We start from the raw sequence: 20846 nt of genomic DNA, 5'->3' as shown, positions 1-20846 counted from the left end.
ATAGGGACTCTTAATCCTGTCCCGCAGCATGAGGTGTGGTGCACTGATAATGAGATCTGGTGTTTAGCAGACAGGCTGTTCATTCTGTCCTCTCTACATGACTCATAGTATAAACCCACTAGCTAAAGTTAGCACGGGTTCACAACTGATGATCCTGCACACACATATGCACAAAAAAGAACCCGTAACCGTGGTGATATTGAAACTAGGAATATAATGAATCTATTCTGGGTCACAGATGTTGAATATAGGTTATAGAATTGCATAGATAGCATATTATCAGTACATTGTAAGCGTTATATAACCGGATCAGAGATAAGTAATGGAAACACCAGAAAAAATATTGCATGCTTTGAGATTCACAGCATTTGCATTGGAAATGAAGAGCCGATTTCCTGCTGCACTCAAGATTGTGTTTGTGTGTGTGTGTGTGTGAGTGTGTGTGCTTGAGAAGGAATCTTTTAAATCTATTCTTCAAATCTCAAATTATTTCAGTGACACTCTAATCATAAAACATCACAGTAGAAATATAAATTTTCCACACAACACAATCGGTTTTATAATTAGTATGTCGCCTACGGATGTTTACCAATTTGTAACAGCTTGAATGTACAACCATGCAAACTGATTCATGTGATGAAAAAACAACAACATTTGTTTATAAAAAGGAAACAAATATCTGAGAGAACGAGAGTGAACAGACGGTATGAGCCTCCTGGGTGACATTGCTTTCCTGTTCAGACAGGAAAGAGATTTCTGGGTGTGTCCTTCTGCTGATGCTAGGTTTTCATCTCAGTGCGCTTTTATCGGCAGTCCTTTTACTGGGAGTCCTTCAGTATAAAACAATGAAAAGAGTCCCAGAAGTACAGTCAGAAGGATGCATTCGAATGTTTCGCACTGGAGCTCATTCTGCCTTCGGTGTCTCTGCATACATAAGTTGGCCTTTTCCATGAACAGGGTACAAAATAGGGACTAAAATTGTTTTAAATGCTTTCAAAATATATATATTTTTATTAAGCAATTTTTCTTTTTTAACAAAAAGAAATATTTCATTAACCTGAAACAAAAGAATACACACATTACACACACACACACACTTCATTCATTTTATACACTGCCGTTCAAAAGTTTTGGGTTGTAAGATTCTTTAATGTTTTTGAAAGAAGTCTCTTATGCTCACCAGGACTGCATTTATTTGTGCAAAAATACAGTGAAAACAGTAATATTGTGAAATATTAATACAATTTAAAAATAACTTTTCTATTTGAATATATTTTAAAATATAATTTATTCCTATGATAGAGCTATATTTTCAGCAGCCATTACTCCAGTCTTCAGTGTCACATGATCCTTCAGAAATCATTCTAATATGCTGATTTGCTGTTCAAGAAACATTTCTTATTATTATCGATGTTGAAAACAGTTGTTCTGCCTAATATTTTTGTGAAAGCAATAATTTTTCAGGATTCTTTGATGAATAGTAAGTTCAAAAGAACAGCATTTATTTCAGCATTATAAATGTCTTTTCGGTCACTTTTGATCAATTTAAAGTGTCCTTGCTGAAATAGATAGTATTCACACACACACAAAACAAAATGCTTTAGAAAAGTAATGATCCAGTCTATACCCCATTCATTGAAATGTGCCAGTTCTGTATAGCTGCACAATGGTCAGGAAAAACGAATGAGCAAGAAGCTCTTGAGGCCCAATCCATGTTCTGAAGGCTGCTGTACAAATAAAACAGGGTAAATTGAGGGGAAGGTGAACACGGCTTTCTTTGAAGGTGAACTGCTGAATGACAGAGTACTTGCGTTTTAATCTTCTGTCAGAGAGAATTGGGTGAAACTTGCTTGTTCAGTATGTGGATCCAGACAGAAAAACCATATGGAAAAGGGTGCTAAAATTGCTCATGACATATATAAGCAAATTTATTTTACCAAAATAATACTGCTGAATAACAGAACATATATTCCAAAGCCTTGCCTGCTTAATTAGACAAAGAAGTTATCAAATGTGAGCATGCGGCCATGCAAATATCATAGGCTATATCATATACCGTAAGAGGCGTGTTCTTGAGTTTTATCGAACCGATTTGTGCTGTGAAAAAATGCAAAAAGAGATAGAAGAGAAAGACGACGTGCTACAATACAAGAAAGCTCAATGAATATACATTGCCACCTTCAGGTCACAATCAGAACTACAATCAAGAACCCAAGCCCATTTAAATACATTTGTGTACAGCAGATATCAAAAATTATTTCACAAAATACTCTAAAAATTCAAAACTGACCCATCAAGAGGACGAAGTACGTCATATAAGACACATAATACCTTCTTTATGCAATGAAGCGTAATACAGTTTGATACCTTTATTGTTGCACATTACTTACAGGTTCACATAAAATAGGCAATACAGTCCATACTATGCAGTACACAGTTAGCAGTATGCTAGTATTTCAGTCTGAACACAACCATGGTAAGGGAGTCAAAATACCTGAAGAGAGCTATGCGGTAGCATTCCTATTCCTATCCGTCTCACTGGCAGTTGCTCAGACAGCAGCACATGCAGTCCCGGAGAATGTGATGCTGTCATAGTCACTCACTGGCCACTCTGTTCCAGAGACAAACTAGTTTTAGCCTATCACTAGAGCCATAGATGGCATTTTGCTTGCATAATAGTGAAGTAGGCCACAGCTCTACCAGCAGGGGCTAATTGCTGAAGCTAACCAGACAAACCTTAGTCCCCCTTCCTAAATGCCTGATCAGGAATTTAGTGTCATCACAACAGCATATTCTAGCTAATCTAAAAGAGCTTTCGGCATATTTAGATATAGCCTAAGTATTTAGATTAAGATTATATTTAGATTAAGTTTGCATTATGCTAATTTTTTAGTTCTGCAAGGGAACGTCGCTTTATTGTGCCATCCCAAAGAGGCACAAAAGCACTTTCACAGACTTTTAAATTAAATGTTCCCTCCTGGTGGGATGACCTGCCCAACTCAATCGGAGCAGCTGAGTCCTTATCCATCTTCAAGAATTGTCTAAAAACACATCTCTTCCATCTTTATTTGACCCTCTCTCTATTCTAATTCTATTCTTTTTTTTAAAAAACATGCCCCTTTTAGACTTGCACTCTATTAATTTACTACTAATACTACTACTAATTTAATTTCTTACACTAGCTTCTCTAATCGTTTTGTATTCTATTTGTTTTCTTTTTATTATACAATTAACAAAAGCAAAAAAAAAAGCCCTCTAACACTAGCTTACTCTATTCTTTTTCAATTTTATCTGTTTTCTTTTTTATTTATTATAAAATAAAATTTAAAAAAACTTGCTACGTGACTGCGTTAAACTGAGACTTGTTATAGCACTTACATATCATTGCTCTTTTGTTGATTTTGATTGCTTCCATTGTCCTCATTTGTAAGTGGCTTTGGATAAAAGTGTCTGCTAAATTACTAAATATAAATGTAAGCCAAATTCTTAGCTTGCTAACTAAGACTAGGCATACTGCAAACACAAAGAGTATTTCTGTAGGCTAACCTGGAAGTGAGCACAACTTTTATGAATTTGATGTCTAAATACAATCACCAGAAGTAAAAACTTAAACATACATAGGCTATAAACAAACTACACCATTGTCACATGACTTCAACATCACCACCATTAACGCTTTCAGTCTTTATTTTAAAACATTTCCCTGAAGGTTTGAGTGGGAATAGTAAGAAAAAATGCAATTATAAACACAAGGCTGTAAAAATTGTCCAAGACAACCTCTGTAGTCCCATTTAGCCATTTGTTAGTAACGTCTTTTTCAGGACAAATAAAAGCTTGCAAGATGTAGGCTACGTCTGCAAAGCTTAATCTAGAAAAAGCATGCTGTGTACAAATATGATAGTCATCTCTAAGATGTTAGTTTTACATACATTCTAAATCATAAACATCTAAAAGACATTTTTTAAACGTCTGATAGAAAACGTCCTATAGATGTATTGCAGACGTAAATGCATATTTTAAGATGTGTTCTGGTGTAGAACCAAACTTTATTTATCTTAATTTAATGCTGTGTATAATGAGCAGCGGTAAGTAATTTCGTAATTAATTTCTTTTATATCAGAAATGACTAAGGATTTGGAAATTAATTTAATGTAAATGCTTATGGACCATACATACACATAAACAAAAAGGAGACCAAAACTGAAAAAGGAAAAGTTTTAATGATGCTGTAAACACATTTTATTCCCTTATTACAAAAACTGCAGTTGTACTGTACCATAAACTTTAAAAACATTAAATGCAAACAATTTAACATTAAATATTACTAAGCTGAGACCTTTCAGTGTACATATCACAATTCCAACATTAAAACCTGCAGAAATAGTGAAAGTGCTCTAGAATTGATGAAAAGTAAATTTAGCATGCAAAATCAAATGTCTTTTACCATAATTGTACAAAAACTATAGCAAATAATCTCAAATCAATGAGATTATCTCAAATGATATCAAATCAATGGTGCAAAAAAGCAGATTTAATTTATTACGTTTCTTTTATGATTGCCATGGTGATTAAAAAAGGCTATTAGTTAAAGATCAGAAGGCATATTATTGAATGTGTGGACAGACGTGCATACAGTGAGTGTGTATGTGTGTGTGAAGACTAGAGCTAATAGTAATTTAGCCTCTCAGTAGATTTGTCAGTATGTGTGAGAGAAAAAGAGAGTTCATTCAAAGAAAGAGCTATAAAAAGCCTTGCAAGATGCACCATGATTCATTAATCTTGTAACAGGCCTAGTGGAGGTCAGGGCCCCTTCAGCACAATGGAGGAGCTATTACGTGACAATATTCAGGAGTCTGCTTTGTGAGCCTGTCCATGGCTGGCTAGGGGAAGTTTGTGTGTGTGTGTGTGTGCTGAATACAAAAGAGAAACATTGTGCTTTGTGCTCCTACAGCCATCCGTAGCTGCAACACAGACACTCTCAATAAAAAAACAGCAAGTTTTATTGTCCCCAAAAGCACAGCCAAAGGTTTATGTGAATCAGTAAAAGAACTCCAAATGCATGATGCAGTGAGAAAGCAAACTGAATGCTGATTAATACAGAGTAAATGCTGTAAACACGTGATCACTATTAAGTCATTTTGTCCCTAATGTTTTGTCACAACCTCAGCTTTGACCATGAAGCCTCAAGGCCTGTTCGCACCAAGTCCAATGTGACTGAATGTCATAAAAGTATAAATTAATCACAAAAAGTGCCTACAGACAATCTCTGATAGTCCCACAACTACTCTCAGTGTAAACACATACAGTATACCTACATTTCACTGAAGCCCCCGTCCTATTGTCCAACATCATAGTTTGTTTTCTAACTATAACCCCAGCTCCAGCCTCAAACATGGCAACATGTTCATCTAAAATCAGATTTTTTCCCCCACTGGATCCTGTGTATTTTGGCTTTTTGCTTATAACAGCCTCCCCAAAACTACGCCCTCTCTAGGCCGTGCTTCTCCACAGAGGATCTCCAGAAATCCCAGCTTTGTCAGAAATTCTATCCGTAATCCATCTGTAGGCTGGACCTCGCAAAATACACCCTGTGAACCTGAGGAAGAAAGAGAAATGACATATTCAAGGCCAACATCAAGGATACTATCAGCCAGTCTGAAAATATGCTTAAAATTACAATCACCGTTAGCTTTGAGGGCCATTAGCAGGGCTGTGAGGAGGCTACGACTGACACTACAGTCCACCAGTTCAGGAAGAGCCTCAAGCTTGAGCTGAGATGGGAAATTATACAGCAGGGAGTTTGGATAGTCCTGTTCTTCATGGAAATACAGCAGCGCCTCCTAGATGATTGGAGGAGAAAGTGCAATTTAAGCCATGTCAGGATTAGATGTTACTATAGCCCCATTTTAAAAGTACTGCAGAATAATTGTGTCTTAAGTGTGGCTGTGTATTTAGCTTTAACTCTTACCTTTGTTGCAGTATGTCCACTTGCTCCATGGGGGCGTGAAGGATATTTGTCCCTCATAGCAGGTAGCCAGGTGGCCTGACATCGTTTGGCAAAGGAGCAGACATCCAGAATACCCACAGCGCACCCACATACACCCAGTTCATCCTCCAGAACCAAGCTGTACTCTGGGCACAAGGCCAGAGACGCACCTAGACACCTGAAACACAAACATACAACAGAAAGAGGCTGATATTTCTCATATACCTCACTGATTTTTCAGGACCGAGAAACATTAAGGCATTACGTTTTAGTACAACCTCATGTTTTTCTTGTATTTTCTTACAGAATGTGTTTTCCCTTTATATACAGTACCACTCAAAAGTTTGGGGTTTCTTATAAGTTTAGTAAGTCTCTTATACTTGCCCACTGTATTTATTTAATCAAAAATACAGTAAAGCAGTAATGTTGTGAAATATTATTAAAATCTAAAATTAATATTTTATTTTAATATATTTTGAAATGAAATGTATTCCTGCTGAATGTTCAGCAGCCATTATTCCAGTCTTCAGTGTCACATACATTTTTTTTGTAACATTATAAATGTCTTTATTGTCACGTTATCTCAGGAAATCAGTGACCGCTATGAGAAGATATAATTTCGTGCTCAGATGGAGGCATCTACTGAACAATAAAAGACAGAACATTTTATATAGGTGCTGTGATAATGCTTGAGAGGAATTCTTGCCTGTCCCCAATAAAATCTGGATGGGAGATGGCTGCGTCCTGGCTCCCTTTACCCCTCTGATGCAACTGAAGCACCATTCGGTACAGCTCCACCTAGAGTTGTGGAAAAAACAATGATTAGAGTCATAAATGTATAATGAGATGTGAATCAATGGGTTAACAACTGTGCTTGAGTCACCTTGTCTTTTTGCTGGAATGGCCGTATATTATAAAGTCGAGAGGTGGGGAACAGAGGGGGAGGGTGACTGAACAACTCACTGCTGGTCCCCACAGGCAGAAGCATCTGATTCACAGAGGCAGACAAAACAAGAACAAGGCAGGAAAAGATAAAGGAGACTGTGAAAAAACTACAGCAAATTAATCTGGCAATTTATCTTAATTTAATGAAATTCATAACTGAATTTTAAACTGAATCATTAATTATATAATTCCTACCTGCACCTCTCCAGATAGTCCCCCTTTAAACACCCATGGCTCCGCCTCCACAACATGGAGCTCCGCCCCTGAGGAAGCTCCACACCCTGTGAACAATCCCAAACATCAAGAGTATCAATCCACTGCAGGAACCAGTAGGTTTGTACAAATCAATCAATTGTGTTATTTGAATATGCATATATTAATTTGATGTATTTCAATTGGTTACAAGACATGTACAAGTGTCTTGTGTGTTTGGTACTACTAATGTGACATGTTTTGATGCATCATATCTGAATATACACTACTCTTCAAAAGTTATTTTAATCTTTTTGAATAAAGTCTCTTATGCTTGCCAAGGCTGCATTTATTTGATCGAGTATTGAGTAGTATTGTGAAATATTACAATTTAAAATAACTTTTTTCTACTTTAAAATATTTTAAAATTAAATTTATTCATGTGATTGCAAAGCTGCATTTTCAGCAGCCATTACTCCAGTCTTTAGTGTCAAATTCTGATATTTTGATTTAGTGCTGAAGAAACATTTCTTATCATTATCAATGTTGAAAACTTGTGCTGCTGAATACTTTTGTGGAAACTGTGATAACTGTTTTTCAGGATTCTTTGATGAATATAAAATTCAGAAGAACAACATTTATTTGAAGTAGAAATATATCTTAGAATTATGCTACAATGTATAGGTGCATCGTGCATGTTTAACACTCACAGTGGAAGCAGTTCTTCCAGGAGCCAAGTGGAGAACCTTCATGCAGTATACGACCCTCTGTGAAAGAAAATATGCTTGTGAGAAGATGGGAGATGAGTTCATTCATTTTTTATTAATCACAGTGGGGGAAAAGACATTACATGACAAGACAAATCATCCATACTGTCGCTCTCACCTAGCCAACAGATGAAAGCCTTGGCTACCAGCAGGGTGTTTCTCAGGTCCCAGATGTAAGGGTAAAGGTCGTAGAGAAGAGCCCTATTGATGCTGTTCACAACAGCACTGTGCAGTAATGCCACATCATCACACGCAGCCAGGAAACGGCCAGCACGGTCCCGCCATTCCTCTACCTGAGAAAGCAAGAGAAACATTAATAAAATGTTTGTCCATAATCCATGTTGAACCATAACTATAATTTCAACAGCATCCGCTTTATTTAAAACAGATGAAAATGGCACCTGAATCAGTAGTAAATATATTTAATAGAAAGGATGTTTTGACCTTCTGTGACGAGACCTTCTTGCCGTTGCCATTGACACTGACGCAGTGACAGTTGGCTTTGAGCCACGTGAGGTCCTGCAGCAGATTCTGAGCGGGTGGTCCGTGTTCGTGCGGCAGATAGTACAGGCCTACAAGCAGCCGGACCTGGGCCTCGCTGAGAGGAATGCTTCCAGAACACAGTCCTCTTCTAGGCGTCTTTTCATGGCTGAAGATCCTGGAGACCTGGTTCTCCCCATCTTTCAGATCCTGGCTCATAACAGGGTCTGCTGGGATTTCATCGCTAGCAAGAGCTCCTGTGCTCTGGGAAGAGGTCATGGGACATTTAGGCTGGGCTCCATGTTGATTGTCTGAGCTATCGGAGGACTTTGATTTAACAGAGAGCATTGAGGGCTTGAGGTCTGTTGGCCTCACCTGACGTCCTAAAAGAAACAGTGAGCAATAATCTAAAAATAAACTTTTATTCATGAAAATTAGAAATGTTGCCTTTGCAACTAGCTGAAATAAAATAAGTTAAAGTACCAAAATTGGTGAAACTAACACTGAAATAAAAATTAAAGCGCAAGAGAAATATATTAAAAAATTTTAAAAAATAAAAATACAATACAAATAAAAAAAACAAGCGTGCATGAAATTACTAAAACTTAAGCTAAAATTAAAATTAAAACTGAAAATATAAAAATAAAAGCTAGTTCAAATTTATTAATAAATACCATAATAATATATAAATAACAAAAAAAATCATATAATGTTTTTAGTCATTATAACATTTTATGAAATAAATAAAAAGCTAAATATATTTAATGTACATAAATCACTTTTCAAATGTACAAATAAATAGATGTTTTTAGGATGCTGTACCAGGCTGTAGAGGAAGGCTGAGCTCCTTCATCCAGTCTTGCAGGGCAGCTGACAACACTCTATCCACACTATAGGCCTCTTCATCACCTACAGAGGTCATACTGGGTCAGCAAGGGGCAGAATGTTCCTCTGTAATCCTATGGAGTGCTACTGTATGTTTGTTCATTCAGAGTTTAAAAACTTTACTTTTTTACATTTATAAATTTGGCAGATGCTTTTATCCAAAACACCTTACATTCCATTCAAGATATATATTTTAACAGATTATGCTTGCCCTGGGAATCGATCTCATAATCTTGACATTTCTATATCCATACTACAATATTTAAGTTTCTCTCTGTTCTCATTCCACTCTATCCTCCATTCTGCTTTCACCTTTCCCCTCCTCTTTTCCTTCTTTATACCAGCTTCCAAGGGTATGCAGAGGGATGAAATTGGCTTCAAATTCGCAGTTTGGATTTAGCAGCAGACCCCTCAGATGGGCCCTAAGTCTGGGGGGGCGGCCCTTAAAAGGCCCCAGGAAGACACGTCGGGAGTCATAATCATTAGCATGGAGGTTATCCCAAATGAGGGGTGGCCGTCGAAGCACCGACTGGACCTCAGCTAGTGATTCAGGACTCAGTTCCCGTGATATCACCTTATTCCCTATAGGAGAGTGATGACCAAATATGTGAATGTTAGAAATGTGGTTTCTGTACAAACTGACACGGAGTGTGAATTTTTAAAGGGCACGTGGAAAATGTCCCTCACCGGTCCAGATGACAGAGATGCCAGGGAGAAGATCCTCCCCAATAGTCAGCAGGTAGGGAGACTTTGACACGCTAGGAGTGCAGAAAGAACTACAGTACTCTAGAGAGAAAAGAAATAACAGCACAGTACTGTTTGGGGGAAAGAAGGACAGAACAATTTAAGAAAAGACAGAGAATAATGATGAGGTTTTAAGACAGGAAGATCAGTGTCAGATCATCCAAAATGTAGATAAGTTTGTTTCGTTATTGAAACGGATTTGGAGAAATTTAGCATTACATCACTTGCTCACCAATGGATCCTCTGCAGTGAATGGGTGCCGTGAGAATGAGAGTCCAAACAGCTGATAAAAGCATCACAATAATCCACAGGTAATCCACATGACTCCAGTTCATCAAATAACATCTTGTAAAGTAAAAGCTGCATGTTTGTAATAAACAAATCCATCATTAAGGCATTTTTAACTTCAAATCGTTGCTTCCTCAAGTCTGAATCAGGAGAGTAATATATACAGATCAAGCACTGCTCATAAGCAAAAACAGTACAAAACAGTTGTAAACAAATATGCTGGTGAATTTTGATGTGAGAGGAAAAAAGGGGATGGACGTTTTCCTCGAGGAGGAATTAGTATAGATTATGGATTTATGGATTATGGATATTTTGGCCAGAAGCTGTTGTTTAAAGTTAGATACCTCAATGATGGATTTGTTTCTTACACACAGATGTTAATTGATGGACTGGAGACATGTGAATTACTTGTGGATTACTGTGATGTTTTTATCAGCTGTTTGGGCTCTCATTCTGATGGCACCCATTCACTGCAGAGGATCCATTGATGAGTAAGTGATGTAATGCTACATTTTTCCAAATCTGTTTGGATTTTTGAAGTATTCCTTTAAGGTAGCATTAAGTAAATGTGTCACTCCATTAAACAGAATTTTATTCTGTAATGAACTAGGCTTGATATATTTATGCATTAGCTTACCAGTGGGACAGAATAGGAAGACAGGTGGTTCCCCCAGGAAATGGAAGATCTCATTGGCCACGGTGACCTGGGCATGAGCGAATGAGGAAAAGGCCTCTGTATCTGACTGGCACATGGAGTGATCAATGTCATCGAATAGGAGGGCAAAAGCCTGACAGCCCAGGTCTGACACCTAGTGGTGAAATGAAAGAAAATAAGGTGTTCATGAACACATTTTCGTCAAACAGTACAACGGTTGTGCAAATGTGCTTTCATCACAAGAAAGCAAGATAAAAATGAGATCGAGATGAAGTGAGTTTGCTTACCTGTCTGAGTTTGCGTTTAAGCAGTGTGAGGTCACAAGAGCTGGAGAAGACGATGTCCTGACCCGGAGAAAGAGCATATACAAATGCCAGACCCCTCGACTCTGCCTCACATACCAAAGCTTTCAACTGAGCTGGACACAGTGAGAGAAAGATGGAGAGAGAATGAAAAAGTGAAAGGTTTTCAGATGTGATACGGCCCTAAAAAACAATGACAGAAATATACAAATGGGCAATGTCGCAATGAGTAAAAGCTAACATCTCAAATACAGCACCTTTACGATACTAGAATCACACTATATTATAACAATACTTATGAGTCATTATTTATTATACTGAATGCAGGCAAAAATGTATCATTTTGTATAGTTAATTATCTGAAAAAGGCATTCTGGTTAAAATATGAAAGCCTAACACAGCAGCAGCTCACACCAATAACCAAATGGTATATAATGGCACCTAATTTAATACAATCATGTTTGTATAATAATATGATTAGGTGCAATTTAGAAATTATATTCTTAGAAATACATCTTAACAATCTCTGCTAAAATGACCAAGCATTTATATTCTGATTGCTCAGATTATGTTTTCTAGATGTGGATATTTTTGGGCAGTAATAATAATGAAAGCCTTTAGCTTTAAATAGATAAGTTAATGAAATTAAAATAGACAGATTAAATAAACACTTTAACCCCGTGCTTCTATATACTATAATCTGAATAAATATTGGGACATATACAGTGCTCTATAAAACACATACCCTCTTCCTCTGCTGAATAAACCTCCCTCCATAGTAACCTGTGCTTCAGATCATCTTTAGGACCATACAGATATGTGTTCAAATTCCACAGCTGCATCCTGAAAGGGACAATCAGTATCAGTTGCATTTCAGGATTTTTAAAATGGATTTTCTATCATGTTTTGAGAATATTGTGAAAGAAGAGCACAAGACACAGCAGGGAGAAAGAGAGAGAGAGAGGCAGGCAGAAAATAGAGACATACATTGATCTTGCATCATTATAATATAAGAGGTCACATTTCCTGCAGAGAATGAGTCTGACTTTAACATCAGCAAAGGGTCGATTCCTCTGCAGAGGAAAAAAGTGAATGGTCTGTCCCTCTGTGAATTTCAACTTATTTATAAAGAAAAACTGCATGCAGTGCATTATTTAATTGTTGTTTAAATATTAAATAAAGATCATGAATACTGCACAAAATGTGCACTATTACCAATAAAGAGTTTTAACTTGAACTTTCAAGTCCCATGGGATGATTTTTCAACCAACTCATTTTTGGGAGTCTTGAGAACTTCTTACCACGCTTTTATATTTTATTTCTGCGATTTTTTTTAAATGGCTTTAAGATTTTATTGTTTTATCCATGCCCTATATTATTTAATTCTTTAAACCCAAATCTTAAAAGGCAAAATCTATAATAAAATATTACATTTTAACAATCTACATAAGGAGTGGAGTAATCATTTTGCAATTTTCCCTTTAAAAATATAAAAAGTTATCATAATTGGCAACCATTCCACAGTGTAAAATAGCAAATAAAAAAGAAAACTAGCATGAAAACTAGTGTTAAAAGTGTTATAGGAGAGATTCTTTTCTAATACTCAACAAGACAAGTACTCTAGAGTACTATGATCTGTAAGATGACTGTTTCAGAGTGACATCTTTGCCTACAATAGAATGAGTGTGTCTGTGTGTCTCATGAGAAAAGCAGACTCCCTAAATAGATTGAAGCTGAGTTAGTGCATGTCTAAAATATTAAAGAACCTCCTTAAAGGTTAACCTCAAGCAAGCGTGCGCACACACTCACTCACTCACACACACAAAGCTCATTTTGGTTCTCTCCCTCGCCAACCTATTTAAAATGCTAATGCACAGATAGAATCTATCGTTCATTCTTTTTCTCCCTCTTCCTCCCCCACTTCCTTTCTCTCCTCCTTCTCTCCCTTCATCTACTGCATCAGTCGTGAAGCAGTCGTTTCACTCTCACTCAAGCGTGTAAAAGTTCTCATCCCCCTTCTTTCGCCTGCACTATTAATCTTTTCATCCAGGGCTTTGGAGTTTGGTCCAGTGCCTCTATCACTTGTGTGTGTGGGTGGGTAGGATACTCTCTCGCTTCTCTCCTTTCTTCCTGTGCAGATGGATTCCCACACACTCTAATTTCTGTCATGTCTGATCCATTGTACATTAAAGTAAATTCTACTGATTTGGACGTCACAACCCAGGGCATCAGTCAGAACAGGTTGAAATCAGTAATACCTTAAATAGTATGCCATATGTCGTGTTTAAAAAATGTGTTTACGAAGAAGTCATAGAAATATTTAGCTGTATTGCACATAAAATATTTACTTTCTATCAAAGAATAACAAATGGGAAAGAATGAATCAATCAATCACAATCAATTATTCATTATTAATATATTTTTTAAGTTTAAGAAAATAAGAAGCTGTACTAAGCTTAAAGGGAAGAGAACTCCAGTTTTGCAGATCAAATCTACTAGTTCATGCCAGCTCACTGAGTAAAGTTCATTAGTGCTGCAGCAGAGAGCTTGAAACTACTTTATGGCTGAAAGGGAGCAGGGACTCAATACAGGACAGCAACAAATACTTGTTTTAAATGCTGATGTGTCAGTTTCACCACCAGGCAACTTAGCTAGATAAACCAGGAAGACCTCCTAGGTTAACCAGATTCAATTCAAGTTTATTTGTTTTGTTGGAAACCATAATGGAAACCAGCTAGACAAGCACTAAATCAGCCTGAACCATGGAAAGATGGTGTTTTCAGCAGGGATATCTCAAAAAGTTCACCTCAAAATGAACATTCTCTAAATATTTACTCACCCTCAAGCCATCCAAGATGTAGATGAGTTTGTTTCATCACTGAAACAGATTTGGAGAAGTTTAACATTACATTACTTGCTGACAAGTGGATCGTCTGCAGTGAATGGATGCCGTGAGAATGAGAGTCCAAACAGCAGATAAAACATCACAATAATCGAGATGGTCCTCACTGCAGAACACAAGATCCAGGGGGCGAGGTTGGATCCAGATCCAACTCCTCCCACCTTACATATATGTCTCCACCCCCTGATCCCTAAACCCACCCATCTCCACCCCTAAACCTACCATATCCACCCCCTAGATGTGGATCCAACCCCTCCCCCTGGATCTTTGTTTTGCAGTGAGGAGCTACTGCAATAATCCACAAATAATCCACATGACTCCAGTGCATCAAATCATGTCTTGTGAAGTGAAAAGCTGTGTGTTTGTAATAAATCCATTATTAAGGCATTTTAACTTTAAACCATTTCTTTTTTGCCAAAATGCCATAATCCATAATAACACTTCCTTGAAAAAGTCCATCCCCTATTGTCCTCTCACATCAAACCCCACTGACATATTTGTTTAGAACTGTTTCGGACTGTTTTTGCTAGTAAATGGTGCTTGATCTGTGCACATTTTTCTCCTGATTCAGAAGAGTGGAGTAGGGGCGTGTTTGTTTTGGTGATTTCAAATATCAACATTGGCTACCAGAAATCACTTACTCTGCCTTTAATTAAAGAAAAAGTTAAAACATCCTAATGATGGATTTGTTTATTACAAATATGGATTGTAGTTGTGTGGATTACTTGTGGATTATTGTGATGCTTTTATCAGCTGTTGCTCATTCTGATGGCACCCATTCACTGCATCCATTGATGTGCAAATTATGTAATGGTAAATTTCTCCAAATCTTTTGCAATAAAGAAACAAACTCATCTATTCCTTGGATGGCTTGAGGGTGAGTACATTTTCAGCAAATTGCCATTTTAGGGTGAACTATTCCTTTAAGAACATAATATATCAAATAATAATAATTTAATAATAATAATAATATAACTTTTCCCATGCTCTTATTCAAAATGAACTTGTTCCTTGCCACTGATTTCACCATGGCTTATGTATGAAGATGTGTTAAAGTATGGCTCAGTGGAGTCATGCTGGCAGTAGTGTCCAGTCATTAGTCATAAAAAAGCCATTTGTCTCTCTGCCTACACAACTTTACACCTCTGCAAGGCACCAGCTGCTCTGTGCTGCCCCCTGGGCTGCCATACTGTACTGCTCTGATACCACAATGTTGTCAACATGATCCGAAAAAATATCCCATTCTACATTACATACTGTACATTACATTACATAACTCCAACACCTATAAAATGTATAATTTTGTGTCCCTTTAGTAATACAAATGCATATAAAGAGCAATCTCATCATCCCATTTAACAGTGTGTGTATTCGCTGATCCCATACTCACCACTGAAATAGTACCTTCCTTTGTTCCATTGACCAGGGTCTCCCATAGAAACCTAAGGAGTAGAATATACAGATATAACACATATATAACACATGCAGACACACACGTGATTATTTTTCTCCGTTTACACAAGGCAGCATTTCATAACCATCACAAAGCTTCAGTATTTCTGATCTCTTTCACCTCCTCTTCACTGCAACCCACTCAGATTTTGGGCAGACTCTGAATTATGGGCTTGGTGCTTTCATACTATACTGGACCAGTTACTGTATACAATATCAGTCAGGGCCATCGCCAGGAGTGAGCACTGAGAAGCAGTGCAAGATTATATGTATCAAAGCTTTGTTTGAGGCACTCTGTGAACTGCATAGTTTTTAGAGTTGTCTATACAAAGTCTATACTTATATTCTGCTATTTTTACAGTGTTTCCAGTACAACTTTTCACTGAGACTGCCATGGCACTACTTAAATTCACTCACATCATATATATATAATATATTTAATATTTATTAAATTATTGTAGCATTAAAAACAAGTTAATCATCTTACATCCATATCCACAATTCATCCATCACATTCAATGGATTTTTTTTTTTTACTTTCAAAAACTTTATAGAATTTGGCACTGACAGTCTTTGCGACCGCTCATCATTATGCTATTCTAGCATTCTAGGATTAGATTTTGCTGCATTAGTGGTTGGTTATTATTTATTATTCATGCTGGCTGCCATGCTGATGGAAAAACAAACCACACATATATTCCTGCTTGATTCACTTTAGTAATTATGAATATGATGTGACAGGCCCTATTGGTATATAAATCAATAACAATACCAATAACAAATTTACATACATTTATATGGAAAGATTTTGTATAGAATGTATGGCTCTGGCCATCAGCATGAGAACATTTAGAAACTCAATGTATTTCTTACTTAACAGCAGTCTGGCTTTACTAACATGTTATAATGTAGTTATTGCTGGTGTGGTTCTTCAAGTCAAGAAGTCCATTTTTATTTGTATATTTATTTTTACTATATAAATTGGCTGCATATACAAAATCGCATACTGTTTTGTAGGTACTTAATTTTGTTTGAAACTTAAAGTGATAGTTCACCCAAAAATGAAAATTACCCCATGATTTACTCACCCTCAAGCCATTATATATAACTTTTTTCTTCTTTCAGACGAATACAGTCGGAGTTATATTAAGAAATTTCCAAGCTTTATAATGGCAGTAAATGGGGGTTGAGATTTTGAAGCCCAAAAAAGTGCGTCCATCCATCATAAAAAGTACTCCACACGGCTCAGGGGGGTTAATAAAGACCTTCTGAAGTGAATCAATGCATTTGTGTACGTAAAACATCCATATTTAAAACTTTATAAACCATAATCTATAGCTTACTCACGCTAACTGTTGTCCGTGTGTTCACTAGAGAGTGGCATTCCAGCGGATGATGTAGGATGTCGGATGTCGGATGTAGGCGCTAAAGCTGCGGTGAGAATATGCTAGTCTCACGAGAACCAAGTTTTGTTTACAGCAAAGGAAAACCAGTCTCCTCTTGGCTTATATCGAAATCCTCTGACATTTTTCTTTACAAATCCTCGTTTTGTACTTCTACTTCATGATCGGTGTTTTGTTTTGCTCTCTCCTCTACACTTCCACGTTCGTCACTTCTCACCGGAGCTTACGCTACGCCTACGTCATACGCTGGAATGCCACTCTCTCCTGAACACCCATATGATAGTTAGCGGAAACTAGAGATTACGGTTTTAAATATGGATATTTTTCTTACAAAAACGCATTGCTTTGCTTCAGAAGGCCTTTATTAACCCCTTGGAGCCATGTGGAGCGCTTTTTATGATTGAACCTAAAAATCTCAACTCACTGCCATTATAAAGCTTGGAAGAGCCAGGACATTTTTTTATATAACTCCGATAGTATTCATCTGAAAAGAATAAAGTCATATACACCTGGCTTGAGGGTGAGTAAATCATAGGTAATTTTTATTTTTTGGTGAGCTATCACTTTTAACTTCATGACTGTTAAAAAGTATGTTATATATATAGTATGAATATAGGAAGTATGATTGAAATTTGGATATACTACATTTGTCATGTTTTTGCTGTCACATAAAAAATCAGTTGCGGTGCTTCACTGCCATTCACAACTCCTCTCCCATGATGCTGTCTAGTGTCTAGTGTCAGGCACTTTTCCAATACTATGAATTCTAGGCCTAATGGTTAGAGAGTTGGACTTGTAACCCAAAGGACTTGGGTTTGAGTCGGGTACCGGCAGGGATTGTAGGTGGGGGAGTGTAGCAAAAATGTGCCGCAACAAAAATGGCTGCCCACCATTTGGATGGGTTAAATGCAGAGCACAAATTCTGAGAATGGGACACCATACTTGGCTACACGTCACGTCACTTTCACTTTCATTCTAAATACACAACTGTTTCAAGGCAACTTTACAAAAAAACATGATATTAATGTTTATGATCTTCCTATTTTCATGTGTTATAGATGCATCGGTCGTGCGTATGTGGGGTAAAGCAGTGCTGTTTTATCATACTAGATACATTTGAAAGTTCTACTCTGTGCGGTCGTCACCTGTCTATTAAAACACGTAACATATTAAAGCACTTTGGTGTTTTCATGTTTTCTACAAAACAAAACCGGAAATCGAGGGGTTATGACGTCATTGGCAGGCGACACAATGACACTATAGATACGGTCCGTGTCACTAGTTAAAATTGCTTATTTCTCTGGATTTAAACATTCTTCGAAACATTTGGGATAATGTAAGTACACAAGTCAGCAAAATATATAACACTGTTCTAGTGGTTTTGGGATATTTTAATAAAAAAATCTTACATATTGTGCCTTTAACAGATTAGAGTTGAGCGATAATATTAGTTTACATTTTGCAACGATATAAACAATCAAACTGTTGAAATTTGCTATAGTATATATACAGTATATATATATCTTTATATATATATATATCTTTATATATATATATATATATATAGTTGACAGTTTGTAAACGATCACATAGCTGAGATTTGTTATATAGTATGTTTGACTTTACATGAGTGTTCTGTATGTATGAGAGTAAAGTTAGATTTACTTATAAATTATAAAGTGTGTCTCTCCTCTTCTCCTTCCCAAATGTTCTAGCGACGACCCTGATATTGGATATTCATGCCAGTGTGGTCCTAAAGTTTGCAGCTGTAGGACAGAAGTGGGTCAGTAAGAGAAAGCTGCTGGAATCCAGCAGGGTGACATTTCCACAGAAGAAAAAAGACAAATCATCCGCCGAGCCAATATTGTGACACTGAGCTACAAACAAGAGTAAGGCCAATTAGGAGATATGCACAACATGCGTGTATGTGCACTGGGGACGGAAATGTGTGTGTAAGTGTGAGTGTGTGTCTTATGGTTTGGCCAGCTGCTTCCTATCACACTCCAGTATAAATATGCAAATACATACCCAGGATGCTCTAGGCGCCTTAATAAGATGAATTGCCCTACTAGCCCATAAATTAGAAATGGGTTATTTTACAGGCTAATTATATGTGTCTTTATAGCTTGGTGCTTCTTTTTTCCGTAAATAATTTTAGTAAATAACGGTTTGAAGATACATAACCGCAGGTTAAGTTAAAAATGCTATTTAACGAATAAGCCTCATTTATTTGGTCGTATCTGTGGCTCCCACCCAAGCATCCAGATAAATAATGTGTGCGTAAACTTACCCTCAACAACACCGCATAAAAACTCGTGTCGCCCCTCCATCATCGTTGTGATTGTCTATCGGGATGTTCAGGATGCGGATGCTTCAGTCATCCGGACTTAAATCTTCAGCCGCGCATCCTTCCCTCCGACACACACAGAGCGCTTGAACTGAAGCCGCAAGCCATGGAGATACAGAAGAATTGCCTTTATTAATGCTGTTCTGTGTTGTTTGTTCAATAATCAAACAGTGGTAAACTGTCAAACGTTGATGTTTCTTGTCTGTCAGCTCGGTTCTGCCTCCTCCTGGCTGTTCGCTCAGTGCACTCTACGCAGTGTTGCCAGATATCACAAGACAAGCTGTCAAATTGCTCCAATAAGTGGTTAGATAAAAAATAAAGAAAACAATCCCCCAAAAAATAAGTACTTAATTTCGTCATTTAACTTCAAATTAATCATAGAAAATATTAAAACGTTGATTAAAACAGATAAAACAAAAATGTTAAAAAGCAACAAAATACAACAAAATGTTAAAATAACGTTTTCATTTCACATAACTGACCATCTCAATTAGTCTCATCTATGAGAAAAGCTTGAACAGTAAATAGTGGTTGATCGCAATGACATTTTAACTGTTTTATCAATGTTTTATTGTTTTAAAACCCATTCACACAAAAAACAATAACTTTAAGGATAACTATAAGAATAACGATAACTATATTAGCAGCCACATCAAAGGATAATAACATTCTGTTTTATTATAAGAGTTGCAGTTATGTCATCTGCTTCTTAACGTGCTGGAGTTTATTAAAACGCGTCGAAAATTAATTCTGAAAGTTATTCAAACCACATTATTCCAATAATAATGAGTCCAATAAGTCCAATAAAACTTGCATTAGCCCGCCCATTATTATAAGAGACTTTATGAAGAAAAAAATCCATATTAGCTTATAATATGCGGACATGGCAACACTGACTCCAGTAGAGCATCTTGCGCCATCTAGCGGTCAGCGTGTATCATATCAACACACATTACAAACTGCTGTTTACAATTGAATTTTCCAAAATAAAACTGAACCACGCTTAATTATCAATCGCGTACGCGCGGAGTTAGAAATAAATGATCAAAATAAACTTTTATACTTAGGCCTATATGTTAAGAATCCCTCTGGCTCCTACAGTGAATGTTATGTGTGGTTGTCTTGGTTACACGGTGCAACCAAGCGTGGGAAAGAGCGCTTGGACTATGATTCGTTAGGCTTCATTAGTCTAGTAGTAAATACAGTCATGGCCAAAAGTTTAAACGTGCCCTTTAACGAATAAATCTCATGTATCTCTTTGGTCGTATCTGTGGCTCCCACCCAAGCACCCAGATAAATGATGTTTCCTAAACTTACCCTCAACAACACCGCATAAAAACTCGTGTCGCCCCTCCATCATCGTTGTGATTGTCTATCGGGATGTTCAGGATGCGGATGCTTCAGTCATCCGGACTTAAATCTTCAGCCGCGCATCCTCCCCTCCGACACACACAGAGCGCTTGAACTGAAGCCGCAAGCCATGGAGATACAGAAGAAT

At 37.1% G+C, this 20846-nt stretch overlaps 2 protein-coding genes across 4 annotated transcripts in view; one reads left to right on the top strand and one right to left on the bottom strand.

The window, feature by feature from the left end:
- The window catches only part of LOC107753978 (urea transporter 2-like), a 13117-nt gene extending 7903 nt beyond the window's left edge, over positions 1-5214 (top strand). Inside the window, exon 6 of the mRNA XM_016570273.1 lies at positions 5168-5214. Coding sequence (XP_016425759.1) covers positions 5168-5214 — 47 coding nt within the window. The remainder of the gene's footprint in view (positions 1-5167) is intronic.
- Positions 4249-20846, bottom strand: LOC107753935 (protein O-GlcNAcase-like). Of its 3 annotated transcripts, XR_001641520.1 has the most exons (18): positions 19292-19357; positions 15537-15588; positions 11990-12087; positions 11230-11360; positions 10925-11096; positions 9943-10041; positions 9568-9837; positions 9193-9279; positions 8335-8753; positions 8009-8183; positions 7834-7890; positions 7127-7212; positions 6870-6974; positions 6693-6784; positions 5969-6164; positions 5684-5840; positions 5201-5596; positions 4249-5167 (listed from the first exon to the last, which is right to left on the bottom strand). XR_001641520.1 is itself a non-coding variant. In XM_016570220.1 (17 exons), exons 1-17 carry the CDS (start codon positions 20706-20708, stop codon positions 5460-5462), a joined length of 2376 nt encoding a protein of 791 aa, XP_016425706.1. In that variant the 5' UTR covers positions 20709-20846; the 3' UTR covers positions 4249-5459. The 3 variants fall into 3 exon arrangements, 2 of the variants coding, with proteins under 2 accessions (XP_016425706.1, XP_016425705.1); XM_016570220.1 differs by lacking the exon at positions 19292-19357 and adding an exon at positions 20666-20846 and having other exon boundaries at positions 4249-5596; XM_016570219.1 differs by having other exon boundaries at positions 4249-5596.

The sequence above is a fragment of the Sinocyclocheilus rhinocerous genome, unplaced genomic scaffold (assembly GCF_001515625.1).
Source record: "Sinocyclocheilus rhinocerous isolate Xijiao unplaced genomic scaffold, SAMN03320098_v1.1 scaffold831, whole genome shotgun sequence".
In the NCBI taxonomy this organism is placed as follows: Eukaryota; Metazoa; Chordata; class Actinopteri; order Cypriniformes; family Cyprinidae; genus Sinocyclocheilus; species Sinocyclocheilus rhinocerous.
The sequence above is the reverse complement of the archived record's forward strand: the minus strand, read 5'-3'. Positions and strand labels throughout refer to the sequence as shown.

What these genes read in the sequence shown, in the direction of transcription:
- LOC107753935 (XM_016570220.1), bottom strand. Translation starts at nt 20,708, where the DNA reads ATGATGGAGGGGCGACACGAGTTTTTATGCGGTGTTGTTGAGG. An exon ending in AGGAAGGTACTATTTCAGTG is followed by an intron (nt 12,088 to 15,536) that starts GTGAGTATGGGA and finishes TGTCCCTTTCAG; the next exon opens with GATGCAGCTGTGGAATTTGA. An exon ending in CTTCCTATTCTGTCCCACTG is followed by an intron (nt 10,042 to 10,924) that starts GTAAGCTAATGC and finishes TTTTCTCTCTAG; the next exon opens with AGTACTGTAGTTCTTTCTGC.